The sequence below is a fragment of the Crocodylus siamensis genome, chromosome 1 (assembly GCF_052110815.1).
Source record: "Crocodylus siamensis isolate JL-2025a chromosome 1, ASM5211081v1, whole genome shotgun sequence".
In the NCBI taxonomy this organism is placed as follows: Eukaryota; Metazoa; Chordata; order Crocodylia; family Crocodylidae; genus Crocodylus; species Crocodylus siamensis.
In genome coordinates this window covers 152,030,170-152,054,719 of record NC_143395.1, presented here as the reverse complement: position 1 = coordinate 152,054,719, position 24,550 = coordinate 152,030,170, and the positions used below count along the sequence as shown (strand labels likewise).

The 24,550-nt window shown below is 45.2% G+C and overlaps 1 protein-coding gene across 2 annotated transcripts in view; it reads right to left on the bottom strand.

Annotated features, from left to right (window-relative positions):
* TTC27 (tetratricopeptide repeat domain 27) overlaps positions 1–24,329 on the bottom strand; it is a 221,063-nt gene extending 196,734 nt beyond the window's left edge. The window contains exons 1-3 of one of the 2 annotated variants that reach the window (XM_090045604.1): positions 24,118–24,329; positions 18,984–19,164; positions 10,950–11,079 (exon numbers count right to left, since the gene is read on the bottom strand). In XM_090045604.1, the coding sequence (XP_089901730.1) occupies positions 10,950–11,079; positions 18,984–19,164; positions 24,118–24,208 (402 nt within the window). In that variant the 5' untranslated portion in view covers positions 24,209–24,329. The remainder of the gene's footprint in view (positions 1–10,949; positions 11,080–18,983; positions 19,165–24,117) is intronic. The other variant, XM_090045594.1, reaches the window with a different exon arrangement.
* Positions 24,330–24,550: the final 221 nt, after the last annotated feature.

Below are 24,550 nucleotides of genomic sequence, written 5' to 3'. Positions count from 1 at the left end.
CCTTTAGTGTCTGAGTCTGTATGGTTAAATTTTTAAAGACTTAATCCAAAGCAAAAAGAGCAAAACCCCTATTAAAGATTTTTAAACTTAAGACTCTCATTTCATCGTAGGTTTCAATAGCTGGCTTAATTTAAAAAAAACAAACAAACATATATTGCAAAAACTGGAGGAATTTAAAGAGTGAACACCACGACAGATAACATCAACCACCACAAGCAGAGTTATGGAATATAATTATCATATCTCAAGGCATAAATCAGCCAGTAATTGATAAGCCCTGGGAATACCCATTGGCAGACTGATGTCCTGTTATCTACTACAGCTTATTCCATTTTCTCTGAAGCATCTGTTACTGGCCTTACAGTGACAGTGCAGTAGACTAGATGAATCAATGCATTAATCTGGTCCGGCAATTCCTGCACCCTGTCAGGTCCCCACAAGTTCACTTTTCACAGTCTTTGGGAAGAAGGCAAACAAACACACATTGCCACAATGTCTCAAAGGAGAAAAGCTTAGGCTTAATGACTTTAGGAAGGAGAGAATGACTCAAGACCCCAGAAAATACAAGTACTATATGATATATAGAAGACATAGGTTATGGAACTCAGTGGGAAAAATATTAACAGTAAAATTTAGGACAATTAAGAAAAGGGAGAGAGCACAGTTTGCTGGTAAAAAAAGGAAGGTGAGAGCATACACTGCTCTTACACTAAATCTCAGGTCTAATAAATCTAGGCAGCAGCCCTGTGTCTTCCCACTCTTTATTCAACCTGCAATCAAACCTCAGATGACTGTGCTGAAGGTAAGCAATTCTAGAATACAAAACTAAATTCACACTGGAGAGATTACCTTCAAAGCCACTTGGGTAAACTCATGACTTGTATTCATCCCCTCTCCCCTGCTACTGGCTCAGTTCAACAGCTTATGAACTCAGATGTGAAAATAAAATATGTTTCAGAATTCATTCTATTTTTTTTTTTAAAAGAGAGAAATCTTTATCTGAAACAGAGCTGGTTCTTCATTCAGTCCCACAAGCCATTAGTTAGCAGTCTTTCTAAAGCCAAAATCAATTGCAGGCTGTACACTACCCATGTCTTTTTCTTTTAGTTTTTAAAGCATTTCCAAACTATTTCCAAGCAGGATTGTCACTACCAATCTAATGGGGAAAAAAAATCTCTTAGAGCAATTTTATTCATGAAGTCAACGAAGCCAAATATGAGCATTTTAGTTGGCAGAAAGGTTCTTTTCTGGCTGGCAAGTATTTGAGGCTATGGGCAAGATGGGCTCCATGCCACAACACAAAATTTCCTTCAGATTTACTTGGGAAATCCAGTAACAGATAAAAAGAAAAGCAATAGCAGCTGTAAGCTAATTTTGATAGATGTAAACTATGAAATAAGAGATCTCTGGGTGCCATCTACACATGCAGTTAGTGAGGAGCAATAAACTCCAGTGCAGTTTGTGCCAGAGTCAGCTGCTCCTGAGTACTCCATCTGCATATACGCGCAGAACCATAGCAGTTTGAGCTGGGGCAGAGCAGCCCCAAGCTGACACGGGGCCTGGGGATCAGCCCCAGGCTCCAGCAGCAGAGGGGCTACTAGGGCACCCTCATGCCCCAGCCAGTCCTGGTCAGCATCTACATGTTCATAAATTATTCCACCATAGGATAGTACTTGTCCTTGACAGTACTATCCTACTGCAGAGTTAATGAGATTACTGCACCCTAATATGGGTGCAGATGTAGATGGTGAAGCTTTACTTTGGAGCTAACTAGTCAACTCCACAGTAAAGTGCACGTGTATAGACATAACTTCTATGTAGAAGGATTGCTCAAACCTGAAAACATGTAATTAGTTGACTGCAGCAGTTGACAAGTTGGAGTGCAAGGTAGTTCTCCTTAGCTAACTTGCCCCAGAAATGGGGACCTGCAATGGTAACTGACTTCACCATAAATCTGGTATTTTCTCAAATCATGGAATTCTGCATTTTGACGTACGCTTCACTGTTTACTATGATCATTCTGTCAATCTTCCTGGCCAGCTGGGACCTGTCTGTAATTGCTTCTTGTTCTCCAACTTTCAATGGATCACACTCCCCTCACTTTCATGGAACTAAATACCAAAAGGTCATGGCGTTAGATCTTGAGAGGAGCTTACAGCTGTGGAACAGGATGAGCTAGAAAGAGATGTGTGTGAATTGCTGCCTGGAGAATGCCACATGTAGAAATGGTTGGCAAATAATACTTCTGTCATGCTATTCAAAGGCCTAATTCTGTTGCCTGGATCCTAAGGTCTTGACCTCTACAAATACTTTCTACGTAGTCCTGTTAAGAACTTCCTTTCTCCTGCATGAGCAAAGCAAGATTAGTTTGTTACAACTTCATCAAGTCAATTCCTCAGCTTCTAAGATCACACTTCCTGCAGCTGAGTGCAAAGCTTCCTTCCCCGCACTCTCCAGAAGAGGTGAGAAGTTTGTAAACAGCTTTCACAGGCCGTTTCTCAGGACAGTAATATACCACAAAGCTGCATAAACAACTCATCTGGGCATCGTCACTCCTTCGCTAGCTTAAGTTAATGTAAAACCAGTGGTTATGAGTCCATGGAGAAGGAAGAGAATGAAGGGTAATGCATAGCAATAGCCTGACCTAATAGAGATAGAATTTAGGAAAAGCTTGATGTGGAATCTAGGGCCGCTGTGTTATGCTTTTTCATGCTAATTATGAAGAGGGTCGTTGGTCTCAGTGGAAGCCTGGCTATATTTTTCAGCACAAGGACCAGTCTGTGTATAAAAGCACTCAAAATGAAATGCCAACCTGCTTATGAAAGAACTTTTTAACATCTCTGAGAATCTACTAACTTAAATAATCAGAAACTCTGTAAAACTATCACAAAATGTTAATTGTTAGATGGAGGGTCAGCAAGCTTGGTTATATATATCTTTATAAGATCTGCATCTGTAAGACATACATTGTATGTTTCAAGAAAACAACATTTTAATAAAACAATTAACATAATGGTTGATGCTCTTGTTTGGAGCCTCCAGGTCAGGCCAAACATATAGCCTGCCAAACATATAGCCTGCAGGATGGATCCAACCCACGAAGCCCCAACATCCAGTTCCTGCCTGGGTCTGATCAGGGTGCCAATCCATAGGCAAAGGCAGGCCCACAGACCCTCTCCCCATCCCCTCGTCCTCTGCATACCTAATCCAGCAGCTGCTCAAGCCAGTCTGGGACCCATGCTACATGTACTGCAGTCCTGGAGCTACCGGGCAGGTGCTGCATGCAGAGCAGTCCAGTCAAAGCAGCTACCCCACTGCACGCAGTTTCCACCCCAGCTGGATTTTGCCACATGCAACACCTTCTCTGGGGGACACGCCACACATGGTACCTGCTCCAGGCAGTCCATGATCCATACGGCACATGGTGCTCACAGGCACTACATGCAGAGTGGGTCAGAGTGGCTGGAGTAGGCACCACATGCGGCACAGTCTCAGAACTGCCGGAATAAATACAGCACAGTGGCTACGTCAGCCACACTGCACTAGATACAGCATCCATTCCAGTCACTCCCAGATCCATGTCACACACAGCACAAGTCCCAGACTGGGTGGAGCAGCCACCAGATCAGGTATGCTGGGGACTGGCCCCATGCCACTCATGGAGCCAACAGTGCCTGATGAATTTGACACCCCTGCTCTAAGTGGACACGTCTACACAAGACACTTTACTGTGGAGTAAACTAATGTACTGAGCAGTAAAGTGTCACCATCTCCATGTGTGCAGCATTTACTGCACAGTAAATTAGTCTACGGTGCAGTTGGCTACTACCTATAGATACAGGTATTAGATTAACCACACAGTAGCTACTTTGTAGTAGCACACGTGTAGACAGCTGACTGGGAACAAATTGGTCCCAGTCAGCCCAGACAGCATGGCGGGGTCAAGGAAACTGTCTTCTTCCGTGGGCAGCTGCCTCCCAGCCCTGCACCCCAATCAGCAGATCAGTATCTCCCCCCACCCCCAGAGCCCAGCCCTGACCCCGGTTCTCCCTGCCAGCCCCATGTAGCATGTGTAGACATGTCCAGTATTCCCATAATACTAATTTATCATGTTTTTATTAACTTTCTTTTAAGTAAAAGTAGCATCTTTGGCCACACAACTACAAAGTTCAATAAAAAGGCAAAATCTAAAGTAGAGTATTTTATTTTTTAACTTAAGAAGACTGATCATTATACAGATCTCACCTTTCTTAAGGTCTTTGACCGGCTCATCTCATCTCAAATGGATTATCTCAGTATTTCAATGCAGTTTTTATTTGTATACGCAGTTTTAGTCACTTTTTTTCAAAATCTAAGAAAAATGTAACTTAAATTCTTGGAAAAAAGCTCATGTTCCAACCTAAATGATCCTGTACTATCCATTCTCTTAACTGAATGAATACAATTACAATTTTTAAACTAGTTTTTCCATCTCTTGGTTTCAAAATATAAATATAACATACATATATAGTTATAACAATCCTCTCATAAAAGTGTTTTAACCCACTCCCAGCAAGTTTACACCTAAAATTGTGGTGTACTTTTTAATTTTATTTAAATCTCTCATCTAAGTTAGGTTTCCTTTAACACAAACATGAGAGGTTTAAATACAAAAAGTACACCTCAATTTTAGGACTGCCCAGGAATATAATGGAGTGGCACCTATAACAGTCCTAGAGGTGACACTGTGGAAGGGAACAGAGATGACAGAAGCCACACAAGAAGACAAAAAGTTAAAATAAAGGACTGTTTTAAAAAAGATAAAGGTCATTTTTTAACATACTGCCGAAAAAAATGAGATGCAGTGGTGGGTACATGAAAGAGCAATATAATTACTTTAAGTAAGTTGATATTGTTATGCTGCTTTATTCTTCAGACAGATAACAGAATCTTTCAATCTGGAAAGTTAATACTTGGAGGGTCTACAGAAGATAGTTACAACAGTCATGGGGACAGTAGATAAAAACATGAGTTAGGGATTCATTTCAATAGAGGTAGAGGAAAAAAAAACGGGTGCATTCCTGAGCCCATTTTTCTCTTATAGCTTGCACGTGCAAAGTGAGGAATACTTGATTCAGAGAAAGAGATAAAACATCAAAATAGCTGGGAACATGTTTTTGTTAATGTATATAGTATTATTTCTACCTTTCCCAGCAGCTTTTAGCATAATCTACATAAAGACAAGTAAATAAATATATGTTGGTGGGTTAGAGAGCTTCAGATATTGACATGTGAGCATTTTTGATTTAGGATGTTTTATAAAGAACCGAAATGTTATATTTAGCATTGTAACAATCCAATACGCTTGGACAAAGCAGTAACAGAGATCAGTAAGGGTGTGCCAATAGAGAATTTTTGGGCAGATACCGGTAACTGATGTTTAATGAGCTATATTGGCCAATACCAATTCAATTGCCGCTATGCAGCTAGGCAGCATGTAGAGCAGCATCTGGCTGGTGAGTCTGTTGTAGAGAAAGGGGTGAGGGAGGAGGGAAGGGACATGGAGGTACAGATGGAGGCCCCTGTGGTGAGGGAGGGAATGGGGCTGGGGGAGCCACTGTCCAGCCAGGGCAGAACACATGATGGAGACTCAAGTGGTTTGTGCAGGGGCTGCGGGGGGCTCCTGTCACTGTACACACCCTGGGAGGGCATGGGGGGGGCATAGGCCCCCCAGATCTGCATGCAAGGCAACAGTGGACTGCCACTGTGAGTTGGGGTCAGGGCAGCGCTCGGCCCTTCCCAGTGGGAGCTGGGCCAGGCTGTGCTTGGGGTAGGCGGCAATGGCACTGGAAGGGGGGCTGTAGCCTCCCAAATTTGCTGTAGCCCCTTTCCAACCCCCCCTCCCAGTGCCACTGCCACCCATCCCAAGCACAGCCCCAGCCCAACCCTCCCCCCCCAGGAAGTACCTGGCACTGGAGCCAGCCCCAGCCCACAAGGCAGCCCACTCTTACCTTGCACACCAATCCAGGGCCACACAACCCCATGCTCTCCCAGAGTATGTGCAGCAGTGGGAGGTGTCACCCCACACAAGCCACTTGTGGCTGTCCTGCACCCCACCCCAGCTGTGCACCACCTGCCTCTGCCCCAGCCCTACTCCTTCCCTCATCACAGGGGCCTCATCCTCCCCAGCCCCCCGCCCCTTCTCTCACAACAGATTTACCAGCCAGACCCTACTGCTGTCCACATTGCCAGGCTATGCTCCCAGCTGCCTGCATGCTGCGCTACACATGGGCACCTGCACGGGACATTTATCGGTGGCATTATTGGCCCCATGAGCCAAAAAAAGACAATTGCCGATATAGTCAATTTTCCATATATAGGTGCTGATCCAATATGGGACTAATGCATCGGTGCATCTCTATAGAGGTCAGGAGATGATGCTGTGATGATGCTAAACTTCTGTCTGAATGTATAAACAGTTATACTTTGAAGAACTGATTTTTAGAGTCCAATGCAGATTTTTTAGAAAACAAACACATCACTGGAATCTGCTCTGCTTTATTCTAGAGCTGATTTATTTCTTAGGCATAGCTACTACCTTCCTGCAAGCAATCATCCATTACATGGTGCCAACACGTTATTTTTATAACCATTGTAAATGTAGAGAAAAGATACTCATGTGAATTCTTTCATTCAATAGCCAGTGAATAATATCGTTTTCTTTCAAGTATCTGAACAGATTGACTGATACAGATGATATGACTGTTGGACTAAAATGACTATTGGACAGTCTTCTTTATCAAATTAAAAAACTACTCTCTAAAACAAATTAAGGTAATGAAATACTGGTTAGTGCTGGCTGCTAAATCAGTGAAGTCCATCTTATACTGTACTATCTATATGAACTCTCAGTGACCTTGATTTGCTAGACTTAAATTCTGAGATTATACAAGGCCTATATAAGTTTGAAAAAAAGTTGTGCCTTCTTTGTTTATTTCTATTGCAATAACACAGGCTGGAAAAATGGAACAAATATCAAGATAAACTGTCATTTTCAACACATTTATCATTTTCCCTCTCTCTGAGGTTTCACGTCCTTGATATTTTATTTACAGTCCTCCTACCTATGCACTCATAATCTAAATACAGACAAAAAGCCCAAGGCTGAATTGATTCAGTCTTTGCAGGTTAGTCTAAGCTATAGAGACTGAACTGATAAGCAAAAGAACACACATTCACTTTTGGTTCAGGAAATGCAGCCACATGCCTGCAATGACTCAAGCCAGAAGCTGGAGGGTGCTAGAGCACCCCTGCCAGCCACAAAGGGAAGACAGCTCTCCAAGACTTTTCCTCCCTCCCTGCTGGAGCAGAGGGGGCACAGCCAGGCCCCAGCCTGTGCTCTGCCTGGGCAAGGAGGGACAGTGAGGGAAAGTAGTGGCATCAAATTCATAAAAGCTTAAACAAGAATAGTTCTCCCTCTGAAAAACTATAAACTGCAGAACTAGAAATGCAGCCTGGACTGTGTGTTCACTTACTCTTCCTGCTGCTCCCAAGGTCTCTGAGATTTGCAGTCCAAAATCAGAGCAGTAGGACTCTCAGAGTTCCTCATCACTTCCTCTTCCTGCTTCCAGATGCCTCTTGGATTTGTAGTCCACAGTTGCAGCCAGCACTACATTTTAGCAGGGCACGGCAGCTCTGTACTCTGTGGAAGGTGAGTTTAACCCCCCTCCCTCGCCCCAGACCCCAGCTGGGGTCTGCACTGGGGGGCCAGTGAGGCCAGTGAGCCAGTCCTCACTCTTTCAGCTAAGGAGAAGAGGGGCAGCGCCAGCCTTGCTCTCTGGAACAGACAGCCCAGGGCTGAAAAGCATGCTGGGACTCTCATTTAACTTAAACCAGGAAGGGGTCTGGGACACAAGGTTCATAAACCAATTTGACCTAAATCAGTTAAGTCTGATATCACATTCAACCAGGTTGATCTTAAACCAGTTTGTCATTTTGAAACTGTTTTATGTGCACTGAGCTTCCGTTCTGTTACAGGTTTAAACCAGTTTCTGATCACTTAAGCTGGTTTATGTGCAACTTCTGTCCCTAGCCATGAAGGCTAAATAACATTTTTCAGTAATGGAACAATAAAAACAGTGTCAGTCATCTGTAGTCAGTGCGGTGTCATATTTTTTTAATCATTTTTATCAGATTACTTTTAATACATTCCAAACTGATAAACAACCTTATTTTAACATGATGGATACTACACCCAAATTTTAAATGTATGTATAAATTCACAGGTACAGGCTACATAATGACAGGGCTAAATCTCAGCCTTGAAGTATAACTAGAATCCCAGGAGAAGATGGAACACTGTGTGAAATGCAATTTTTTAAATGACATATAACAAGAAATAAAACCTCTCACTTAATTCCTTAATATTCTATCTTCATTATGCTTACTAAATTTTACTTCTCATTCTGCAGTCATTTATATTTTTTATAAATTAATATCTTATTCATAATAGAATTCTACATCCAAACCTAGTCATGTATGGACATAGAATTAGCAGAGAACGCTTAAGCAGAAATAGACCTTGCAGTAATGACATGTACAATGTGATAAATCACTCAATCCACTTAATGCCAACATTTCAATTAAGCCTAATCAAAACCACTGGTAACAGCTGAAGCTTCATCACAAACAGAGATCACTCATTCAAGATAAGTTTAATTCAAATTTATTCCAGTGCACTTTCAATGCAAGTATTTCTCTCATCAAATCCAATTCAACCTTGCCATTTGCCTTGTTTTATATCTCCTGTATTCATCAGTATCTGTGGACCACATGCATTCCCCAAACATCATTTCTGTGTATTTATGGTGTTGTCTACAGAGAAAAAACGCCATCTACATGTAGTTCCTTAACATCTCAGCAACTTGGTAAGTATAATTTCAAATGCAACAATAAATGTTAAGGTAATGTAGTGGTCAAGACGACAGCATAATACTGGGCCACTAAGAGGAATTTCAGTTAAGTTTCAGTTTCCATTAAAAACTTCAGTTAACAAAAGGTGTTCATGCCTTAAGGAAAAAAAGTTACAACACCTACAATGAAAAAGCTGATACAAGAGAGCAACAGTCAGTAGGAGCCTTCTGGCTGACTAGAAAGGCAAAGGCTTACTACAGATTGCCTTCCTGCAATCTCCATTGACTGTGTGCTGAGCTGCTTGACAGGCTAGGGCCCCAAACTCTGGTGAGCAAAAGTATTTTTCATATTGTATTTTGAACATCTGAGGCCATGTGCAGTTGGCTTCCGCTTCTTGAAACTGCCTAGCAATCCCCTCAATCTTTACTCACTCACTTCTCACACTGGTCAGTTTTTTGGGGGAGAGAGCAGGGCACACCTGAGTGAAAGCAAATACCTTCTGCTCCGCCTCCCATTAACACCACAGGGAGCAGGAATTGCTAATGAACACCCTGTAGCCTCTCCCCTGAAACCAGTATCTGCATGTTGCTTCCATTCCAATACTCTAGAACAAGGGTCAGCAATCTTTTAGCAACAGTGGGCCCAATTAACACAGCTTGGTCCGAAGGCGGACAGCTACTTGTGACTAGGCGGCAGCTGCTGCTGCTTCTCCAGCTGTTGAACTGCAACTGATTCCTCCCGCTGCCAAAACATCACTGATGTCCTGGTTTCAAAGAATGGATAAATGTGCTTAGTGGGCCAGATCTGGACCACAGGCCATAGGTTGCTGACCCAAGTCACTGCTGAAGAACTTGTATAGGATCTCAGGTACAGGAACACCCCCCAATCTGGTTAATAGTTACAACTGACAAAAATCATAGCAAAGAGCAAGAACTCTATAGGAGGACTAGAAGAGCAGCCAGTCCTACCCTGTTCCCATTTGTTAAATAACTTATGTAAATGTACAATGACTCACTAGGATAAGGACTCAGGAGATATCAAGAACAGTCTGCTATTACACTGCTATGCTACAACTACTCTTGCAAAAAATGTTGATATGACATCAACTGCCATATAGAAAATAAAAGTTGTACACATAAAAACCACAATAGCTATGCAAGTTGTTGCAAAAAAAAAATTCAAACTTAAATTCTGGCAAGCAAAATGCATCTCACTTCACATTTGAGAAACTGCTCTTTCATCCAGTTAAAAAAAGATCACAAAAATGCTTCATATTCATTGTAATCTGAATTCTCTGAAGATGACTATGAGAACAGTACCTTGCAATCAAATTATGATGCGCCCAAAATGAATTAAAGATTCCCTGCTGGAGATGTTCCTTTTATCTGTTTAATTAGGTTAGACACTTTTACTGTGAATACTTTATAAAAATCAACAACATCCAGTTCTGTATTACTCATCTACTTATGATGTCGGAACAGAATATTATGAATTTCGGTGGAAAACAATCCCTATGGTTAGAGAACTCTTGCTCTTCCTTGGGAAAACACGAGATGGCAGCTCTGAAGTCACCTAAAAGTCCTATACGTGGGTAAGAGGAAAAGTTTGTGCTTGTACTTCTGAATCCACTGCCTAAGTCTCATGTATACCAGTCTCTGCAGCCCACTACAAATCTGCCTATGTGAAGAATGAATTGGCAGAGCTACCTGGTGTCCCACATGGTAGTGAACAATGTTTTAACAGGGAAAACAGAAACATTTCAGAAATATGTTTGTGGAATGCTGCTCACTTTTCTTTCTCAGATGTTTAACAAGACACAGATCTCTACAGCTGCTCTGACTTCAACACTTCTGTTCATTGTTTGCCCCCCAAAATAGTCTATCAAGTCTGTGCTTAGAAGAGATTTATGTGCAAAGAGACAAGAAAACTCTCTTATCATTCCCACTGCCAGCATTTGTTTGTGTACACTGGTGTATACCATGTCAAGAGAATTGTGCTATTTGTAAACAGGAATAACAATAATTGTTCAGAAACAGTTTTTTAAAATGAAAGCATACCTCGCAGAACTGCTGTAACAACGAAGATGGCAAAAAATCCTGAGGCTGTAACTGAACAGGAGGTCCAGTCCAATTACTCTGAACAAAGAGCTGCAAACTGCCCACGCCAAGCAGAAACACTAATCTCTGTCTGAAAGAAAAAAAAATTAAAAAGTCATCTGACTTAGTCTCAAACTAATTAAATATCTCCCTCTCAATCTTAAAATTTCCTTTTGAAACACAAATATCACCAAGTAATGCAGAGCAGGTCTGGGAAAATAAAAGATGCAAGTATTTAATATGTGGCTATCCAAAATTATTTTAATACAGTAACAGCAAATATTTTGAAAACAATGTTGTTTCATGTTTCAGGGGTTAAGAGAGTACCTGACACGAGATGCCTATGTAGTGGGCATATAAACCTATTTTTCTACTGTAGGATTATTATACTCTCCTCCAATCTATCTGGGGTTGTCCACCGTGAGAGACAGGAATATCAGACCGATCCACAGTCTGATCTAGTATGGGAATTCCCGTCTCGCAGAAAGACCTCAGGGCTTAGAAGAGAAGACCTGAATTACACAAGTGTAGCCAGAGAGGCACTGATGTCTTAAAATTATACTCATCAAATTCCACCTCATACCCTGCAAAAACACTTCCAAATGTTAAGGAAACTCAGACAAGGATTTATGCACAGGTGCTTTTTGTTTTGTATGGACTGTGTTGCTTGGGGGCTGCCAGTAAGTGCCACTGGAGTATGGCTCGGAATTTCTTTTGCAGCATGTTCATTTTGACAATCGTGTGTTTGTGAAAAGGAAAATAGTAAGCCAGAGTACCCAAAAACAGAGAGGTCTGGAAAAGAATGTGCTTAAGCGCTGAGGAGAGAGGCCCAGGCTTAACAGTTGAGACAGACTGTGCCAGGTCTCAGAAGGGAAGAGACTCGATCCCTCCAAAACTGTGAGCATCTCAAAACTCAAAGCCAAAAGGAGTACCTGGATCCCTTTATCTCTGCCACATCCCCGTCTTTATAACATCAACTATACTCTATTCACTTTAATTTTCCTGGTAATTCCCCCCTCAGCAATCAAGTTCTCAATCAGTATCAAAATGTTGACTCCAGTTGGTCAAATAAAAGCCAGCCTTCAGCTATATGTTAATTTTTCACATGGGCACCTTCATAGTTTTTTTTCTCATTTTCTCCTCTTCACTTGGAAGCAGCATCCTATGAGCATCTGCAAAATTACCCCATTAACCTGAAACAGCAACAAGTGTATTGTTACCAAGGCATTGATAAAAATAGGCAGTGCTATCTTGTTCTTTCCTTATATTCCTCCAGATGTATTACAGCATCTCACCTTAAAATTGTGAGATGGGTCTGTACGATCCAGAGTAGCATGTGGCTGAAGCCGGCTTCCCACATGCTGCTGGGGACAGGATGAGCCGGCCAGGTTGACACCAGCCAGCAGAGGCGGCGGCGGAGCCGTGTGCTGCTCGGGACGGACAGGCACAGGCAGGGGGGAAAGGCAGTACAGCCCCTGCCGCTCTGGCTGGGCTTGTCCCGCCCCGAGCGGCACACGGCTCCGCCGCCGCCTCTGCTGGCGGGTGCAGACCCGGCCGGGCTCCTCCCGTCCCCAGCAGCTTGTGGGAAGCCGGCTTCAGCCACATGCTGCTCTGGATGGGACGGACCCAGCCAGGTCAGCGACAGCCAGAAAAAGTGGCATTCAGCTAAAGTCGGCTTCCCACATGCTGCTGGGGATGGGAAGACTCGGGGACGGGATGGGATGAGCCTAGCCAGAGCGGCAGGGGCTCAGCTGCATTTCCCCCTACCTGCACCAGTCAGTCCCGAGCGGCACACGGCTCCGCCGCCGTCCTGCTGGCAGGTGCAGACCCGGCCGGGCTCCTCCCGTCCCCAGCAGCAGGTGAGAAGCCAGCATGGGGGGCCTCAGCAGAAGGGGTCCTGGCGTGACCTCTGCGGGGCGAGGCGGCGGGAGCTGGTGTCTGCCAGACCCCGCGCTCCAGGCTCGCAGCGCTGAGGCCACCGGGGCTGCGTGCGCCAGGCACCATGGTGAGCGGGGCCACGCGGGCGAGTGGGTGAGGCGCGGTGCAGGCAGGCCACCTCACTCCAGCCCCCCTCAGGCAGCACTGGCTCATGGGGCTGCACTGCTTGGGGAATGGAGATGTGGAGCTATTTATTTCTTCCCTTCACTCTCCGGGGCAGTAGCTGGCTGGATGGAATATGGGTCCCTCCTGCCCCTGCCCACCAGCAGCTACCATGAACCTTACAGTAACAGGCAGGTGCAGTAGGGCTACACAGGCAGAGTCTCTCTGGCCCAGGACATTTGATTATGTCTTGCCGGCCCACTGGGTAACAAAAAGTTCATGATCTGGGGCCACCTTCAAAAAGGTTGGACACCCCTGCATTATAATGATGGTTGGCTGGCCTAACTGAACAAATTTAATTCATAGGCAATTGTTTTTAACAAGGTCAGAAACACTGTCACTGAACTACACTGTTGGAGAAAACCAGAATATTCACTTGCTTGATATTACCAGAGAGAGTTTATCACCATGTCACTCTGGACTAATTTACCTTGAAAAATATTAGAATTAATGTATAAGAAAACTCTATTTACATTAAATACATGTATAGCACAGTCAAAGGAGGAATAAACATCTCTCTTTCTACCCAATATATACTTGAATGTAGTGATTCTCAGATCCAAATGCTCACAATTTCAAAAGCTTAGGCTCCTTGATCCACCCTGTAAAAGTATTTTTGTATGAAAGACTTTATTTTTTAAATGAGTACCAAAAAATGTTTTCTGCTTCTGCCAAAAAAGACCCACCTTTTTATACATTAAGTTACAGAAATACTGTGTCTGACTTCAAAAAAAAGGACAAAACTATTAGACTTATCACATGTCACATTATACAGCTGTCCTTTGGAGAAAAAAGGTACCCACGTTGAAAGTTCTTGTAAATTCCCTACCTAAACCACACAAAGGTAGATTTGACTTTTGGCAGATTAGTATTTCAGAAATACACAACCAGTATTATTCAAAGAGCATCCGATTTTAAAATACTGCAACTATTCTGACCACAGACAAGGACTCTTTAGTAGAAAAGTTAATAACCATGGCCATCCAAAATGTGAACTACAGTGAACTGTAAAAGCAAAAAAACCAGCCTGTAAACCTCAGTGATGTTTTCCGATTTAACAGCTTACAGAATCAACTAGTTCTGGATAAGGAGAACTGAGGTGCAGCAACTTGTTCAAAGTCATATGACAGTTTGCAGGAGAGAGAAAATAGAACACAAATTTCCCAAGTTCAAATCCAACGGCCTTTCCCCCCACATTCCCATACCTAGTGCTAAACATTAACATTTATTCTGCCATTTACCTTGCTATGCTCACTTAGCGAAGTGTCATGGCATATTGCTTTTTCAGGCTACACAAGCTGATCCCTTCACTGAGATATTCATAATGACATCTCAACTTTCTTCTTAAGAACCACCACTAACTCAGAACCCATGAAAGTCTATTTCCTAATTAGGAGGGCTTGCAAAAGCCACATGATCACAATTAGAAAACTATTTTAAATTAATGCTGTCCCTTATCAAAGCTTCCAGGTTGGAAATGCTCCTGAACCTTATATGCTTACAAAGGTAACCTTCCAAAGGCAAACCGCTGTAATTATGTTGTTAAAACTGTTGTACTTCTGCCTTCTTAATCCTGCAAACAGCTCTAGTACCTCTGCTGCTGGTCAGAGCTTACCAAAGCTAGCACAGAGCCAAATGTGACATTTTCTAGATCTCCTGATGAATCATTTTACCAGATTTAGGTATATAACTTCATCAAATTCAGGACCTGAAAAAAACCACTTGACCAACCAAGTGAAATGTGGCTCAGGCAATCAGGCCAAGAAGGGCCAGGGAACTGGTTTCTCTAAAGACAGGAGAGAAAAGAAGCTAAGAAGTACAAGTGTTGCTATTCTTTCAACCAGACGGAAGCGTACTCTTCATGCCAGGAATTTTTGAGGAAAGGAGGAGACACAGTAGCTTCAGCTACTAATGTTTTTTTCCAAAGAAAACAAGATGACAAAGAGAAAGAATTTTTTTTTTTTTTTGAAGAAAAGGAGAAGGCATGCCCAAGGCTGTTCCTCACAGGACAAGTAGTGGGTAAGGCTAAAAAGCAAAAGCTTGAGGTGGGGAGAAGGCTGTAAGGAGTACCACAAAACAACCCAGGTGCAAATGGAAAAACAGTTGAAACATGACCTTTGCTGCTCTAGGACAGCAACAGCAGCAAAGCTACCCTGAGGAGACAGAAACCAACATATAATGACTGAGAGATCATTAGAATTTCAGGATTTAATTTAAAATCAACATGAAGAAGAAGGCTGCGCAAATGGAAGCTTTCAAAGAATTAAACTGAGGCCCTAAGGGTCCTGCCTAGTCACTGCTGCCCCCATCATTCTGGCTACAACAGCAGCCAGCGTCCCTGAGCTCTCCCGCCTTGCTCTGGCTGCCATTGCCCATCTCCAGCCCAGGGGACAGGGCAGTGCAGGGAGCAGTGAAGGAAGCAGAGGATGAGTCTATGGCTACACCCTCAATAGATGCACTGTGTCACAGTGGCAGTGGGGAGGGCCGGGTATTAGCAAGCCCACATTATGGCCGGGAAGAGGGCAGGGAGGGAGTGGTGAGGGGAGTTGCAAATACACACTAGCACATTGTAGTGGCCCCCCACTACACGTCCAAGGCAGCAGTGGGGAGGAGGGGCTGTATGTGTGGGCACACAGTGCAACACAAGGGAGTGTCCAAGCTGCCCAGGGACCTGTGGCACAAGCAGTGAGGCCACATTGTGAGGCCTCCAGGGTGTGTGGCCCTCTGGGGCTTAGCAGCTGGACAGCGCTAATGTAGGGAATACATATTCATTTTCATTATGCTGAAACTTTTATCCCAAATAGTTAAAAAAACTGAATCAAAATTCAAAAACCTTAACTGTTTAATGGATAGCACATGTGAGTAAAGAAAAGATGCATTTCAGCATAGAGATTAACGTTAGGCCCCAGGATAGTAGTTCTGATAAATTTTGAACCTTGATGGAGCAGATTTTCCTCTTTGTTCAAAATACTAAGTACTATCTCCAGACTAGACTCCTCTATCATTCTTAGCTAGTATTTGATTACAAAAGCAAAGCAGCAGTTAGAGCTAGGAAGCCAATCGATATATCGGTGCTCATCAGATCAGCACTGATAAAAGGAGAAATGACATTATCAGCTACCAGGTATCCAGGTTGTAGCCTTATTGGTCTAGAGGAAAAGGCAATCAGGACTCATAGTAGAGATGATATCTTTTATTAGACCAACAAGATTTTTGCAAAAAAAATTCTTTAATTGCAAGCTTTCAGGCACAAAATCTAGGGTGCTTGTGCCCTAACACCTGCAATTAAAGAATTTTTTTTTTGCAAAAATCTTGTTGGTCTAATAAAAGATATCATCTCTACTATGAGTCCCGATTATCAGCTGCCAGGTTTTTTTTGGTTATTCTCGCTAATAATTATGGGCATGTGCCTAGAGCACCCTAGTGTCCATGCCCTGCCACTAACCCAAACCTGAGGCAGACTACAGGTCTCAGCAAGCAGCAGGAGGGGGCACCAGGGAGTGGTCACAGGGTACAACACTCAGCAACAAAGTGACCATTACCAGCTTCTGCTGCTGCTATAGCAATGCCACATGCACAGCGGGGCCTGAGCTCCAGGCTACCATTGAGATGTTGGGCTCTGCACAGGCAGGGTAAAGCACCGCAGAAGGGACATTTTGCTCTGCCAGGCACCAGGCACCTTTGCAGAAGTGGCCTCTCCCAAGAGGCCATGGGAGCTCGGTTGTACAGGGCCCACTGGCACTGAGGCAACAGCATACTTGGGGATCTAAACACACCCAGCACTGCTGTCCGCACGAAGGTTGACCCCACCCACGCGGAACGGCAGCACAGGCTGCACAGGGGTCAGGGATGTGGGTAGGAGCTGTGGATGAGTGGGCGACATGAATAGGAATGGGGTAGTCACAGCCTCTCTCATTGAGGGCTGGAGCAGGCAGGAGGCAGCTCCCGGTCTGTGGGATGCCCGATACGATGTTCTGAGTTGCTTTGCGGCACTCTAAATAAAAACTACTGTCAGTAGTTTAAAATACCTTGCACTGTGACTAAATATCAGTTATTGGATCAGCATTGGCCGATACGGTTGGTTAATCATCAGTTATTGGTATCAGCTAAGAAAATCTTTAAATCAGTACACCCCTAGATAAAGCCATCCATTAAAACAACTTCCATAGATTTTCCCATCTCCGATTATTCTACTGGTGACCTAAACAGCACACCACAGTGTATTTGTGTTCTTATAACTCAGGATCTCTTTCCAAGAAATCCTTTTACTATGCTGGTGGACGTGTCTTTTTGACAGAGTACATAGCATTCTCAGACAAATCTTCTTTAAGCATCACTTGCTAATTTTTGTTACTGTATGTAGCTGATATGCTAACCATACCACCTTCTGTTCTTAAACTTCTCTTAATGTAGGCAGATAATCTTAAGTATCTGCACTTCTTTGTGAGACTTAATTGCTTTACTGCAGTTTCTGCTTTGGTCCTTCTCCTGTCCTTCCTCCAACATAATTATTATTTCATCCTTTCCACTTGTAGTGGGCGCTAGAAAACTATCCACACCAAGCATGCCAATATCCTTAGTCAACACAATTTACTTGATAAACTATAAATGCTAAAGCCAGACATTCACATCTAGTGATAGAAAAGAGACCAAATGCATCAAAGTGGAAGTGCAGTAAGCGTGCTTTGTATGAAGACATATGAAGGAAATAACTACTCATAGCCAATAATTCCCCTGTGAATACCATACTTATTTACATACCACAGACCCCTAAATAAGATGCACACCTTGTTCTGAGAAAGCAGAGCAAAGGAAAAAAATGTATGTGTTTAATTGAAAATGAGTAATTTATAACAAGCTATAAAATATATATAAAACCATTTTGTTCCATTTGTGGTCACATGTTCATATATGCTACAAGACTGACTCAGCAAACATAGAGTATCAAGTGTAGATATACTACCAGTTAGTACAGCTGTCCTACATAAAGTAATGATATGAGGTCACCTCCTGATGTGTCAAAAAGCAAACTGTTCAATCACAGTTATAGGAAATCAGTTTTCTTATTAAAGATTCACCCTGATTTTTTATCACTGATTTTTTTTTGGAAGGTGGGGTACACATGGTATGCAAATAAATATGGTATCTCAGTCACTTTAAACTTTCAAAAGATAAAATGTTCTCATTAAAAGGTGGACTAAAATGTAGATCATGCTTTGTTATATAATGCTTTATGGCACTTCAGTTATTAGTACAATACAGTGTTCACAAAGCTACAAGAAATAATAAATTGTGGAAAAAGGAGAAGATAAATCTGCAGCTGATTAGCCTCTTTATGCCAGCAGCTTCACCAGCAACTATCACCTCTAAGATTCAGAGGCACACACCTTTCTATAAAAGGAACAAGTCAACTGATACATCTTAGGAAATCCACTTAGAGCAGGGGTTTTCAACCTTTTTAACAAGGTTGCACCCTAGCAGCCCCCTTTTTAGTAAGTGTACCGAGTAGGGAGGGGAGGATATGGCAAGCAGCTGGACGCTAAGCAGGGGAGGGACAGGAGGCAAGCAGCCAGACGCAGAGCAAGGGCGTGGTGAGCAGCAGAAGCACAGCATCTGTGCAGCCCTGGTCTCACCACACCCTGGCTCTGTTCCTGGGAGGCAGCAGCATGGGGTGGCAGCGCTCCATCCCCACCCACCCCTACATACCCCTGGGACCTTTCAAAGAACCCCCAGGGTTACGTGTATCCCAATTAACAACCCCTGGTTTAGCTATTTCTCCTCTTGGAACAAAAATTGTTCATCTTCCACATCAAATACTAAAAAAGATTAAATGATGTCTATTAGCTCTAAGTAGCTTCTATTAGTCTTATACATAATAAAGTCAACCATTTCCACCTTTCCACATTATCAATATCTTCACTGGAAGAGTCCAGGTATGCTAAAATTGCCTTCTCCAAGCAGCTGTCAATCTTCTCCTCTCTCACTGTGGGTGCACTGAGAACATCCTGGATCACTTCACTTAATAGAATGGCCTCATAATTCCCTTCCAAAAAGGACTGCAATAAGCATCCACTTTCTGAAATATAAAAGACAAACAAACGAACAGTGATATAGTTTTACATCTTTCTCTCACGTAACTTTAAGTTGTCACAAGTGCTATTCAAGTGAAAACATAGGCTAAGCAAAGGGAGGGCATGGAGGCGCACATGCACCTCCTGAGAGCGAGCGCTCAGCTTAGGCGATGGGCAGGGGGAGCACTGGTGCCCACCCCAAGAAGTGCCGCTGGGACTTCCAAGCTCAGTGCCCGGCCACGGGGCCCGCTCTCCACCCAACACCGCTGCAGCCACCTGCAGACAGTCCTTGCCCAACCCACCCTCGCCGCCGATGCCTGTGTCACCACCTGCGGGTAGTCACTGTGCCCCCACCCAGCCCCAGAAGATACACGTCATCTATGAGTGAAAATGTTTTCCATGTTTTGGAAAAAACAGTTCATCAGCTGGCCAGAAGGATGTTTTTACTTTTAAGTCAATTTTTTTTTTAAAATAGCACCAACAGTCTCTCATTGTGTAGTTCAAGACTAATATTACAGAACTGATGCCAACTTTTCACACTGAAAATATAACTGCTATATGGAGTTAAATTATATAGTTAACACATAAGACGGTTGTATTTTTATAACATCATTAAGGAAAACAAAGTTTAGCAGGACAGACCTGGAAGTCTTATGTGTTTTTTAAGTACACGTTAAAATTATGTAGCAAGTTTTAAGTCACATAACCAAAAATTTAATTTTGAACCAAAAGTATCTTAAATGCATTGATAAAACACCAAGATACCGTTTTGTGTTGCACTGTATTACAACACCACTTCACAGGCTAAAAGATCTATTCAGAAAACACAAGATGCCTTTTTGACAAGGGAAAAGATGGAATTCAACAACTACAGAAGTTCAAAGAATGAGTCTCCAGTCAGCGCAGCACAAATCTCAGAGACCTTCCAGGAAGCTGCTAAAAACATCCACAAGAAACATGTTCCCTTCCAAGAGACAAGGTAAATAGGGCACTTCTGAAAATCCTGTTCTGAATGCAAACTTCCTGTTCATGTCATAAAGTTTAGAGGTGCACCGATATATCGGTCACATATTGGATCAGCACTGATAAAAGGAACTTAATATTATTGGCAATCGGCTTTTTTTGGCCAGTGTGGCTGATCTCACTGATAAATGCTGTGTGCATGCCCACAGCCACAGCATGCACACAGCCAGAAATGCAGCCCAGCAGCTTGGAGAGCAGCCTTCTACTGGTACGTTGGGGCAGGGCAGGGCAGGGAAGGGGAGTGGTGGGGGCAGATCAAGGCCCCCACAGTGAGGGAGCAAGTAGGGCAGGGGCAGGTACAGCCCAGGCAATGCGGTGAATGCAACCCCAGGAGTGGGACAGAGCTGCAGGTAGCTCATCTGGGGAGCGCTGGGGGTGGGGAGGGGGGCATCTCCCTGCCACCGTGCACACCCCTGGGGGAGGCCCAGGTTTGTGTACATAGCGAGGGCAGGCTGCCCGCTGCAAGCTCAAGGCCAGGGGCTGTGCCAGTCTCTTTCGGCACAGCCCCGGCAAAAACCCCCTGCCGGGAATAGGCTGACACAGCTCCTGGCCCTGAGCCCACAGCAGGCAGCCCACCCTTGCCCCACACATAAATCCAGGGGGGCACATGCCCCCAATGCCTCCCACCAGGGTGTGTGCAGTGGCAGGAAGCCACTCCCCCACCCCACCTGACGATCCACCCACAGCTCCGTCCCACTCCCGGGGTTGCATTCATTGCCCTGGCTGGGCAGTGCCTGCCCCTGCCCCACTCCCTCTCTCACTATGGAGGCCTCAATCTGCCCCCCCGACACCTCTTCCCTTCTCCTTGCTCCTTCCCCTCCACAGACTTACTGGCAGGAGGCTGCTCTCCAAACTGCTGGGCTGCATTCCTGTAAATTGACTTTCGGATCAGTAATGGCTGATACGGCTGGTCAATAATTGGCCATCAGTAATCAGCCAACAAAATCTTTAATCGATACATCCCCAATAAAGTTATAACAGACTGCACATGTAGAAAGGTTTCTCAAACAGCCTGACTCATCTTCAGAAATGCAGGCACAAAGGAAGCAAAGCATATTCACGTATCAAGAAATACTAAGAATCTTGTCCAGGACCTATACATCTGCCCTTCTAACTTATTAAGCATCAAGAGTAACTGATGCCACTCATGCCAAATTAGCCAGTGCCTCATTCAAGAAGTGTCTTCCCTTCCTCCTACAACATGCAATATTGCAACCAATACTGAAGCAGGTCACACTGGATACATCTGTTCTGGCTGACAACAGACCAGAACTAAACTTTCTGCTCCTGAGCAAACTCAAAAAGATACTTACCCTTCATCAAAGGTGTAACTACAAAGTATGTAGACATATCCAAGCTAGCTCAGGTAGCAGAGCTGAGACAAAGGCCTTACACAGCAGTATCCCCTCGTAGAACTTTCTGACATCTCTGGTTGGTTGAGAATGTGTCTGGCACATGACAGCCTGACCTCAGCTCTGCCCCACTCCTGGGGTTGCATTCACCGCATTGCCTGGGCTGTACCTGCCCCTGCCCCTGCCCTACTTGCTCCCTCACCATGGGGGCCTTGATCTGCCCCCACCACTCCCCTTCCTTGCCCTGCCCTGCCCCAACTTATCAGTAGAAGGCTGCTCTCCAAGCTGCTGGGCTGCATTTCTGGCTGTGTGCATGCTGTGGCTGTGGGCATGCACACAGCATTTATCAGTGAGATCAGCCACACTGGCCAAAAAAAGCCGATTGCCAATAATATTAAGTTCCTTTTATCAGTGCTGATCCAATATGTGACCGATATATCGGTGCACCTCTAAACTTTATGACATGAACAGGAAGTTTGCATTCAGAACAGGATTTTCAGAAGTGCCCAATTTACCTTGTAACTGTAGTCCAGATGGGAAGTAATAACTGGGCATGAAGCCATTGCCCCTTACAACAATGTAACTAATACAGAATGCTAATGCACTCTCTTCAACAACACAGACAACCGCAAGAACATCAAACCTCTATTTCATTCTAAACAATGCTAAGTCAAATGTAAGGTCTTCAGCAGGCTGGACACAGCAGGCATAGCTAAGCAGTTGAAACTCCACTCCCACCCACCCCCAAAGACAGAACAGCACTCTCTACAAAAAGGATGAAGCTCACCTGGTGCAAGGGAACACTTTCCACAAAAGCTAAGGACTACGAGAAAGCTCACCACCTTTTGCCACAAGTGACAGGGGTACCTGACAGAAAGATAGCAACACATGCTCTATCAAACCATGGCACTACATAATTAATGCTCTTACTACCCAGAAGTGAAAGAACAAATCATGCGAGAGATGTTAATTACATTGCTTAAAAGCACTACTAGATGGTGCTCGGATACTACACTGGTAAATACAGACAGGAACCTAAAAGAAACAGGTAAGGCCATCTGAACAAGGGTGAATTCACCATCTGCAGGAGTGGGTTGGGAGCAGTGCAGTGGCCAGACTCAGCTTCCCAGCTACCCTCATGGTGGCAGTGGCTCCTTCCAGCTGGTGTTTCCACAGTCACCACAGCTGCATGACCCAGCCCTGCTGCCCAGGCACCCCTGCTCATCAGCCCCACATCCACCACCAGTGGGGCCAGAAGGTGCAAGGCAGAATCCATGGAGATGGGCCCAAAACCCCCACGGCAGGGGGCATTCGTCCAGGTGGATGGGACAGAAGAGTGGGCAAGCAGGGTGTGGCATCCAGGAGTGGGCCGGGCTGAGATTGTGGGACAGTGGCTGCACACAGCTGAAGCACTCCCCAGAGCAGAGCCATGATCCACTCCCCACATGTTCCTGCCCACAGAACTGCCGCCTGTCACAGGGACGTGCGGGGAGCAGATCACAGCTCTGCCTCAGGCCCCAGACCTGCACTCTCCCCACCACTCCAGCCCTGGCTGCTGCTCCCAGGCCACCCACAGCCGCATCCCATCTGCTGGGCCAAGCGGGCCCTGCCAGCAGTGGTCCCACGCTGGTCTCTCTGGAGACTCCATCCACCTAGCCACTCCGTCCAACGACCCTTGCATTGGGTGCAGGGAAGACAGCCCCAGGGCCAGATATGATCAACTGCCCTCTCTGCACAATAGCTCACCAGAAGTCATTAAGTGGCCTTCCAGCCCAACTAATTGCCTGCCTCTGCTGGCACCACCTCGAAAGGTCTTTTTACAGTCTATGAATCCTAAACATTTCAGCAAGTGGGAACATGACCACAGTCCTTGGGAGCTTATGTGCTCAAGGTACACTAGCAGAAGAAGAAGAGATTAGATCTAAAATCCCTCTAAGCTTCAGCTAAAATAAAAATGAGACACTAGCGGCTCTCTCAAAACTTCAGAATAAGAACCCATGTCTTCCCAATAAGAACCCATCTCAGGAAACACACACAGCACAGCGCAACACCCAAACACAAGATATGGCAGAAACCAGGACAAGGGCACTGTGCACACTGACAAGTTCAGAGAGGCATCAGCTCCCTTCCGCAAGAGTTTACTTCACCAGATGCTGCCACAAGTCCTCCCTCGGTGTGGAAGGGGCCACCTTGCTCTGACCAATGCCTGATTTCAGGGTACAGCAGCAGAGCAAAGCACCTCTCCAGAGATCAGCCTTTTGTCCCCGTTCCTCCCGCAGACAGAGCACTCCCTTCCTGCCTGATTTCCGGCTCAAGTCGAAGCCCAAAATCAAAGCCACCGCCCTCAGCTAGCTTCAACCAGAGGCATCAGCACGGGTGTGCCCAGGAATCTCCGGGCTGCCGGGGGCCAACCTACCGCTTCAGTCCCGGCAGCCCGCAAGCCCCAACACCTGCAGCACCAGTAGCACGGGCTCCACCCCCCACAAAGCTAGGCGGCTTGAAGCGGGCTCAGGGAGCGCCGGCCCCCCACAGGCACCGACAGGCGCCGGCGAGCAGCTGCCCCGAGCCCCGGGCCCCTCTCACCTCCTGCCGCGGCTTCCCCCTGCTGCCAGCCCCGAGCCTCCACCGGGCTCGGGAACCCCCGCAGCAGCGCCCGCTCCAGCGCCAGCTCCATCCTGCCTCGGGGCTGAAGCAGCGCCGCTGCCACCCTCACAACACACGTGCAGCCACCGGCCTCAGGGCGCCGCCATGACACCCACCCACCCACGGCATGCTGGGATGGAAGGGTGGCAGGCGCAGGCGCAGGGGCAGACTTGCCCGCGCTGCAGGGAGGGAGCTGCATTCGGGGCGGGGCAGAGGCAGGCCCTGCCTGGTGGGCGGTCAGGCTGCTGGGTGCAGTCGATAACAGTAAACGTGTCCAGAACCGTGGATTTGTTTGCGCCCGAAAGCTTGCAGTTAAAGATTTATTTATTTATTTCTTGGCTAAAATTTTGTTGGGCTAGGAAAAGAGATTGCC